This window comes from Cheilinus undulatus, linkage group 20, assembly GCF_018320785.1.
Source record: "Cheilinus undulatus linkage group 20, ASM1832078v1, whole genome shotgun sequence".
NCBI classification, from domain to species: Eukaryota; Metazoa; Chordata; class Actinopteri; order Labriformes; family Labridae; genus Cheilinus; species Cheilinus undulatus.
In genome coordinates, this window is record NC_054884.1 from 41,262,624 (window position 1) to 41,272,299 (window position 9,676).

The 9,676-nt window shown below is 43.5% G+C and overlaps 1 protein-coding gene across 1 annotated transcript; it reads left to right on the forward strand.

The window, feature by feature from the left end:
- Positions 1-3,218: 3,218 nt before the first annotated feature.
- LOC121528451 (microfibril-associated glycoprotein 4-like) lies at positions 3,219-9,070 on the forward strand. The gene is made up of 7 exons (XM_041815924.1): positions 3,219-3,571; positions 6,103-6,146; positions 6,556-6,705; positions 7,792-7,830; positions 8,078-8,174; positions 8,304-8,471; positions 8,639-9,070. The coding sequence occupies exons 2-7, from the start codon at positions 6,141-6,143 to the stop codon at positions 8,890-8,892; spliced, it is 714 nt and encodes a 237-aa protein (XP_041671858.1). The 5' UTR covers positions 3,219-3,571; positions 6,103-6,140; the 3' UTR covers positions 8,893-9,070.
- The last annotated feature ends 606 nt before the right edge of the window (positions 9,071-9,676 follow it).

Below are 9,676 nucleotides of genomic sequence, written 5' to 3' on the forward strand. Positions count from 1 at the left end.
CCATTGAACACCTATGGAGAGATCTCAAAACTGCTGTTGAAGAAGCACCCTTCAAATCTGAGAGACCTGGAGCAGTTTGCAAAAGAAGAGTGGTCCAAAATTCCAGCAGAGAGGTGTAAGAAGCTTGTTGATGGTTATAGGAAGTGATTGGTTTCAGTTATTTTTACCCAAGGGTGTGAAACCAAATATTAAGTTGAGGGTGTCAATAATTTTGTCTGGCCCATTTTTTGAGTTTTGTGTAAAATTATGTCAATTGTGGCTTTTTTCTTCTGTTTTTTGTGTTGTTTTAATGCACATAGAGGAAATAAACATGTGTATACCAGAAACATTTGTAATTGCAACAATTTCTGGGAGAAATGGTGTCTTTTCTGAAAAAAAATCCAGGGGTGCCAATACTTTCGTCCATGACTGTAAGTGTGCACGTAGTATGTGTCTATGTGCACCTAACTACACACTTCTTAATGTTCTCCACACAATCACTCATTGATTACTATCAAAACACTTAACTGGAACTGAACAGTGTTTGAGTCCAGGCAGGAGTCCAAGCCCTCCTTCTCCCGTTTATCACATTGATCATTCCTCCTGGTCTAGTAAACATCCGCCTTCTCAGGAACTTCCTCAAGGCTGGAGCCTCACGTAGCCAAAGGCCATGTGACCGTCAGCCCAGAGTAATATACTTATGCAACATATAATACCTCCAAAAGTCCCCTGACTATGACACAACTGATACTTCACAAAAGTTTTCCACCATTTTGCAGGTTATCCAGGTATTTGTGTTATTTTTTGTGAGCAACGTGACTGATGACAGTTCTAATAATCACAGATAATGAAAACCCAAAATTCACTGTCTCAGAAAATTAGAATATTGTGAAAAAGTTCAATATTGGAAAGTCATGGTGTCACACCCTAATCAGCTGATGAACTCCAAACACCTGCAAAGGTTTCCTGAGCCTTTAAATGGTCTCTCAGTCTGGATAAGTAGGCCACGCCAGTGGTTCTCAACCTTGGTTCAGGACCCCATTGGGAGTTGCGAGACACTGAGAGGGGGTCTCCAGATGCCTTAAAAAAAAAAAAAAAACAAAGAATATTTTTAATATTACACTGTTGCCACTTTACACGAATTTTATCAACTTTTAACCCCTTTTCATCACTTTTTAATAACATTTTGCTAGTTTTAACACATTTTTGCCACTTAAAGCCCATTTTGGTCCATTTGAAACCCTTTCCAACACGTTTTTTCTGCCTGTTTCTGCCTGTTTTTCACTTGTTAATAAATTCTTGCCACTTTTTGCCACACTATTGCCACTATTGACCACTTTTTACACCCCTTTTTGCCCATTTTAACCACAGTTATCCCATTTTTGCCAGTTTATATCAATTTTTCATCCCAGTCCACTTAATTTTCCTCAACTTTTTGAACTTAATAGCCATTTCAGCCACTTTATAATCCACTTTTACTACTTTTTGTGCCAATTCTTGCCAGTTTAATCAATTTTTTGTTGTTTTTTTGTCTAATTTTTGCCACTTTTAACACATTTTTGTTCTTTAAAAATCTGATTTCAACATATTTTCCACCATTTTTTATCATCATTCACCAATTTAAGCAAATTTTCACCCATTTTTAATGTTTTTAACAAAAGTTATTTTCATTTATAGAAGGCTATTTACTACACAAATGAATAGAAAGGGATATAGATAACCCCCTTTATCCCTCCTTATGGACAGCCTTGTCTCCACATGACTATTCTTGAATGTTCATGGCTGTTTAACCACCTTCAGGTACAGTGGGGGTCCCTGGTCTGTGATACCTTTATTTTGGGGGTCCCAAACTGAAAAGGTTAAGAACCACTGGGCTATGAGGAAGACTGCAGACTTGACAGATGTCCAGAAGACAGTCATTGACACTCTCCACAAGGAGAGTAAGGTCAAAGGTCATTGCTAAAGAAGCTGCTTGTTCACAGAGTGCTGTATCCAAGCATATTCAGAGAAAGTTGAGTGGAAGGAAAAAGTGTGGTAGGAAAAGGTGCACCAGCATGAGGGAGAACCGCAGCCTTGGGAGGATTGTCAAGAAAAATCCGGTCAAGAATTTGGGGGAGCTCCACAAGGAGTGGACTGAGGCTGGAGTCAGCACATCAAGAGCCACTACACACAGACCAATCCTGTGGCATTCCTGGTGTCAATCCACTCCTGAACCAGAGCCAGCGTCAGAAGAGTCTTACCTGGGCTGTGGAGAAAAAGAACTGGACTGTTGTGGTCTCCGTGGTCCAAAGTCCTCTTCTCAGATGACAGTACCTTTTGCATGTCATTTGGAAATCCAGGTCCCAGAGTCTGGAGGAAGAGTGGAGAGGACCAGAATCCACGCTGCTTGAAGTCCAATGTGAAGTTTCCACAGTCAGTGATGATGTGGGCTGCCATGGCATCTGCTGGTGTTGGTCCACTGTGTTTTCTGAAGTCCACAGTCAACGCAGCCATCTACCAGGACATTTTAGGGACCTTCATGCCTCATTCTGTTGACAAGCACCATGGAGATGCTGATTTCATTTTCCAGCAGGACTTGGCCCCTGCCCACACTGCCAAAGGTACCAAAAGCTGCTTCAATGACCATGGTGTTACTGTGATTCTGACCTGAACCCCATAGAGAATCTATGGAAGATGAGAGACACCAGACCCAACAATGCAGATGACCTGAAGGCTGCTATCAAAGCAACCTGGGCTTCCATTACACCTGAGCAGTGCCACAGGCTGATCGCCTCCATGCCACGCCGCATTGATGCAGTAATTCATGCAAAAGGAGGCCCAACCAAGTATTGATGCATAGAAATGAACATACTTTTCAGAAGCCTGACTTTTCTGTTTAGAATATCCTTTTTTATTGATCTTATGTAATATTCTAATTTTCCATACCACTCTGCATGCAGGGACTCTAACAGATCCCTGATGTGTAACATCAGATCATTCAGACATGTGTTAAACACAGCCACAGATCTGCCATAACCACAAATAGAGGTGTCTCGATCCAATATTGATATCAGATATTGGTCCGATATCAGCAAAAAAACGACTATCGGATTATATCGGATTACATCTAAAATCTCCGATTTAAGCACTCCGATACAAGCAGTCCATTCCAGACTCCGCTCCAGCACTTCTATCCAGCAGGATCCAGCATGCAGAGCCCACGTGATCACAACAACAGCGTGCTTGAGTGCTAACCGGGGCTAACCACTAACACAGTAGCAAGGAGTAGGAGTGATGTCGGCCGTGTTGCAGTATTTTTTTGTTAAAGTCAGATAAAGACGTCGCAGCTGAGTGCAAAACTTGTCATGCACAAGTTCCCCGTGGTGGCAAAGATCCGGGGAAGTTTAATACCACCAACCTCATCGGGCATTTGAAGAAGCATCACAAAAAACAGCATGAGGATTTTCACAAGACCACGAAGAAACAACAAGGCTCTGGCTCCTTCAAACAACCGACGCTGTCCGAAGCATTTGGAAAACGTGATAAACTCCCACGGGATGGCAAAAAGGCATTAGCTATAACAGAAAAGATCGATGACGAGCCCCTGTCAGTGGTGAGTAATGTGGGGTTTAAACGTTTGATTTAACCTCAAGCCTATTTTTAACCAATGGGTTACATAAATTTTGACCTTAAACATAAGCACATTCTACAATTGAATAGAATACATCAAAAATAAATTAGACAAGCCTGAAAAATTACCTCAGTAAATCCAATAAAAACAAATCAGACTTTTAAAGTGCTAAATAACAAATGAAGTTCACTTCAGTTATTTTTTAATGCCAGTTTATGGTGGGAACAACTGAGGGCAGGGAAAAAAACCCACAATATTGTCTGTTGTCCAACTGCTCAAAGTTAAGAGTCTACAGCTCCAATTTCAGAATAAACATCTCACTCTACTAACAAGAGCAGAAAACAAATAATAATAATAATCAGTTAACTAAATTCCTAACAAAACCCTTCCTACTCCTCCATCTCCACTTTCTGCAGTCCAAGCATGAAGTGGAGATTCGTTTTAAAGAAGATAAGCATTTTGACTTTTCACACCCTGTCCCCACACATTCATGCTCACAGAAAGAAACACAGTATAGACAGGCTTGTCTAATTTATTTTTGATTTATTCTATTTAATTGTAGAACGTACTTATGTTTAAGGTCAACATTTATGTAACCCATTGGTTAATAATAAATGGGTCAGTTTTTCTCGTACCTACTGTTGCTGACTTGTTCTCTGTTTGAGTAATATCACTTGATCAAGCCTCTTCTAACATTCTATACTACAAAATAAGCAATAAAAGTATGTATGATTCGTGCTGATATCGTATTGGACTGATATTGGTATCGGCCTATACTCAAGGCTGCAATATCGGTACCATATCAGAAGTGAAAAAGTCTGATAGGGACATCCCTAACCACCAGCCATCCCTGTAGCATTGCGTGGGCCACAGTCGACAACCACAAAGTAATCTTTGTGTTGTAGGATTGTGCTAACTGCACTGCTAAGGTTCAACAAACACATCCCATTCTCCGGCAAAACTTTCTGCAACTTCTGGTACAGATCTGTATAAAACTCTTCCTCTGATGACCCAGAGACCCAGTTCTCTGCCTCACTGATGTCTACCTGACACTTCCTATCAAACAGTGTTCTGTTTAGCTGACACACATCTACCCGTCTAGCCTGACTCTCCTCTGCTACCAATGCTAGCAACGTCCTTGCTTCTGTACCTATCTCATCCAAACTTCTCCCTCGCCAGGTACACACAGGTGCAGTCACATGCCTGATTGGAGCCATGGCACTACAAGCTGTCACTATGTTTATATCTAGTTTAGATGGTACAGTCTGTGCATGCTCACTAGCAGGGATAAATGGAGGGGGGAACTTCTCTGAACAAACACAACAAGGGGGGTTAGTGACACTCTGACCTTTAGTCTAAGGTTGGGTGGATGTCCCCACATTTGCCTCTGTCGCCATCACCACCCCTGGTGTTGCTGCCCCTTCCACTGGTGCTGCCGCTGCACCTGTGCAGATAGGTGACTCCAGGCCTGTCATCCTCACTCTAGGCAAGTCCACCACCTTCAGAGAAAACAACTGGATGTTCATAACACAATTCCACCAAAACTCAACACAGTGACAGTACTGCCTATTTGAAAAGCATAAATTCATGACCAGAATTGGTAGATGACAAAGATCTGTTGTGCTTATTTGTCCGTCCATCCATCTTCTTCCACTTATTATTATTTACTAAACAAACTAAATACCATTATGTTATTTATCCTGTTTACATGAATGTGTTTAATTTCTGAGTCCTGGTTTTCTGCTTGTTTCCTCTGACTCCATGACCTGAGCTGAGCAAACCCACACACTCACTGACCAGAGAGCCCCGCCCCCTCCTCCCTGTGTCAGAGCTGGGGTCTAATGTTTGCTAGGATGCTTTGACTCAGTATCATGACAAAGATTCCTCCAATGCAACTGGTTTATCCTCTAAAGTTGTGTATGAAGCGATGCCTCACTTGTTTTACATTTGAGATGGTTAAAGGAGTGCTGGATTCTGGTGCAAGATAGCAGAAATTGCACACAATTCCTTAAATCCTCGCAAATTTGTTAAATTCTCACAACAAGTCTGCATAGACATGGTTGTCTTCTGACTATACTGGGTTAGGGAACTAGGGAGTAAAAACACCAGTATTTTAGTGATGGGAACGTCTGCTCCTTCCAGTCCCTAACAACTTTACGTGCAGTACCATGTTGGCTTTATTAAATCAACCAAATACCACGGTGTTTTAACCTGAGACTGATTACTGCTTGGGTGTGCCTGTGGCACAGCAGTTCACAGAACAGAAAATTGTTGTTTTCTATCATGTCATTAAGGTTATCAAAAGGAGGGAAAAAGCTCTCTGGAGTCGGCCTCCATGATTCATAAAAGAGTCGGTACATAGAGATGGATCGATCATGAACCAAACATTACTACTCTCTCAGTGATCTGCTCAGCAACAAGAACCGGCTCCTTCTGCTCCCTAACTGCTCTTTATTTGGGATCACTTTGGGCCTTTGGCCGACTCAGACTCATCACTGCTTTCTCTTCTACAGTCTGATCTTCATCAGCTCACTTCAGCACATACTCCACCATGAAGGTAGGTAGAGAGCTAACTGTTAGAGGCTGTTTTAGGATGATAGTACTGTAATATAAAACATAAATGTCTGAATAATTCTCTCCTTTGTTATATTCATGTAGAACCAAACATGTAGAGCTGCTGTCACACAAAGGTCTTTGTTGGACTCTGTTGGTCTTTCTGGGTTCTTTAAATTGATCTGCAGACCAACACAAACTTTAAAGATTAAAACTTTAATGTGATTCTGGAAACTTTATAGATGGATGTTTTTTCTCTGTCCTGTCTCAGATAAACCAAAGATATATTTTTCTGTGTTTTCTTATTGACAGACCAGCAGGGTTTTGTGTTACCTTGACTGGTTGGACTGCTGAGTTCCTGCAGTCTTCCTCAGAAAATGACTGTAAAATCAAAATGTGAGCCTTTATTCCAGCTGGTTCCAGTCCTCGTCTGTCTCCTGGCTCCTCAGCTCATCAGCTGTTATCCCTTACTGCCGTTGGACTGCAGTCAGATCCATAAAGATACCAGCCGACCCAGCGGAGTGTACACCATCTACCCCATTGGAGCCACGTCTGCTGCCCAGGTAAGCCTTAGCCTCTCTGGGCTGCAGGTTAGAGTGGTGGTTCCTAGTCTTTAATCCTACTGACCAGAACCAGACAGAGCCGTGAACCCTTCTGAAATCTATGGTGCATCCTCAAGGGGGTCTCAGACCCCAGGGTGGGAACAAGTGGGTTACAGAAGAGGAATGCTGAGACTGAGTTGGCACTAGGGGACACACCTCACCCAAAGAGGGAAACCAGGGCACCCCCAGGGATCCAGACCTGGGGTAGGGGGATAGGGGACTAGAGGGATACATGCAGCCACCAAACCTGTGGGCCTACTACCTGCAGTGTCCAGCTCTAGATCCAGAACCCCACTCCTGGAGAAAGGCTGGACACTGTCGTACTCTGGAGTTGCTCAGGGTGAGGGGTGCCGGATGGGTGTGGGGATTCTCACAAGCCCCCGGCTGGTAGCCTCTATGTTGGACTTTTCCCTGGTGGACCAGAGGGTCATCTCGTAGCGACTGCAGGTTGCAGAGGACAAGACTCTGACTGTTGTTGGTGCTCATGCACCAGCTTGAAGTACCCAGCCTTCTTGGAGTCTCACAGTGGGGTCCTGCAAGGGTGCCGCCTGGAGACTCCATCGTCCTTCTAACAGTCTTCAATGCCCATGTGGGAAATGATGGAGACACCTGGAGGGAGTGATTGAGGGGAACAGCCTGCCTAATCTGAACCCAAGTGGTGCTCTGGCATTGGACCTCTGTGTTAGTCATGGTCTGTCCAGAACAAACACCATGTTCTAACATAGGGATGCTCAGAAGTGGACCTGGGACCCTAAGCCATCATCTAGGACTGTTGATGGTCTAGGGTACCAGGCCACCAACTGAATATTTAACATTATTCAATATCTAACATGTTCATGAAAAATGGAACAATATTATCCTCTCTCTCCAATGGCTACATGTAGTTTAACAGCTTTTTATCCATCTGTAAAAAGTGCACCTCTTTGCTCTGGACCCTAGGGGGCATCGTCTGATTATTTACAGATAATTGAACACCAGTGGAAACCAGGCGGCAGACCCCAGCAGTACTGATCAGTGTGTTGATCCTAACTGTGCTTGTGTTTCCAGGTGTACTGTGACATGGACTCAGAGGGAGGAGGATGGACGGTGAGTGTCAGCTCAATCCTTCACACTTTAATCCAAGCTCTAATGAGCATTATGAAAGAGCAGTCAGATTCCCTAATCACCACTGCTCTCCTTTCATATCCTCTCACTCCCACCTTTCCTTGACCCTGAGACGTTTTTCACCAAGGTTAAGGAGAAGTGGAGAGGAAAGGACTCAGGAGGTCATTTTTTGGACTTTCTGAACAGACCCCTTGTCTTTTAGCTAGCTAACCTCCATCCTGTCCTCCAGGTGTTCCAGAGGAGGATGGATGGCTCGGTGAACTTCTACAGACCCTGGGATCAGTATAAGATGGGCTTTGGGAGCGCTGCTGGAGAGTACTGGCTCGGTAAGACAGAAAAACCAGGAAGTCCAGAGATGATTGATGATGCTGACATATCAAACTAGGACGTTTAGAATCTGACCTAATGAAGGGGAACTCATCCTCTCCTTCATGTTTCTGTGTTTGATTTCTCAGGTCTTGAAAATATTTTCCATCTGACTCGGAGGAGGAAGTTCGAGCTGCTGGTGGACATGGAGGACTTTGATGGAAACACGGCGTCTGCTCGTTACATCTCCTTCTCCATCGGCCCTGAGAAATACGGATACACCCTGCATGTTTCTGGATTCAAGGATGGAGGCGCCGGTGAGTCAGAAGTTCTCTTTGGTTTCAGGACGACCTGTGAGGATGTCTGTTCTTGTTTTTATAGTAATGAAGGAGAAGATGTGTTTACTGTTGGTGACTCTGATGGTTTGTTTGGTCTTCATGTCTGCAGTAATGTCTAAAATCCTGATGTTCTGGTGTTTCTCTAGGAGACTCTCTGACCTATCACAATGGAATGAAGTTCTCCACCTTTGACAAAGACCAGGACCCATCGTCTGACAACTGTGCCAAAAAACACTTGGGGGCGTTCTGGTATAAGAGCTGTCATTTCACCAACCCAAATGGTGTTTATCGCTGGGGGGCCGATGGCACCATTTATGCTGTAGGAGTGGAGTGGATGAAATGGAAAGGCTATGACTACTCTCTGAAGAGCATCAGCATGAAGATCCGTCCTGTTCAGTAGACCACCAGGACCAATCAGCTGATCATCAACATGATCTCTTTAGATGGTAAACACCAGCCTCTCTGATCATGTAGAAGGAGCTCCACAAGGAGACCAGAAGGTTTTCTAAATCCAGTCTGGTTGAGCTCTGAACACCTGTTGGTTCTTACCTGATGAGAATAAATGAGCAGAAACTGTCCATCTCTCTCCTGTCCTGATTCTTTAAGAGCAAAAAACTCAGAATGAACCCAGAATCAGCAACAACACTCTGATGTCTTTATCTAAGCTCAGAACAACACACACAGCTGGAAACCTCACTGCACCAACATTTACACACAAACACAGACACAACAGAAACCTCAGACACACCCCATAAAAATGTCTCTTTACAGCAGAAATAAACATGTTGATGCTTTACTAGAGCTATATCCCAGCTAACCACAGTACAGTGGAGGCAGCCATTGCTAACGGCTTTGAGTACAACTAAACCTCACCTGAAGGGCTTTTGAAAAGTTCAGAGTTCAGTTTTAGTCTGACAAATCCAGATGAGTCTGTGTTCAATGTCAGTCTGTTACTACCCGGGGAGGTTCATAGTGTGTGGGTCTTCATCAGCCAATCAGACGTCCTCTGTGGTCACGCCATCCGTGTTTCGTATAAATGCAGTCACACGTAGACAAAATTTTATGGGGCTGTCTCTCTGATGCATTCAGAGGCATTGTGGAAATTCAGGTTCTCTTGGCAAATCCATGAATGGAAATCAAATCTTTTCTGTCTTGACGGTCCCTGTGAATTTTTGATACACGTC

Excerpts from the sequence above, each read along its gene's own strand:
- LOC121528451 (XM_041815924.1), top strand. Across the intron at positions 6,706-7,791 it reads GAGCCACGTCTGCTGCCCAG|GTGTACTGTGACATGGACTC; the intron begins GTAAGCCTTAGC and ends TTGTGTTTCCAG. Across the intron at positions 8,472-8,638 it reads ATTCAAGGATGGAGGCGCCG|GAGACTCTCTGACCTATCAC; the intron begins GTGAGTCAGAAG and ends GTGTTTCTCTAG.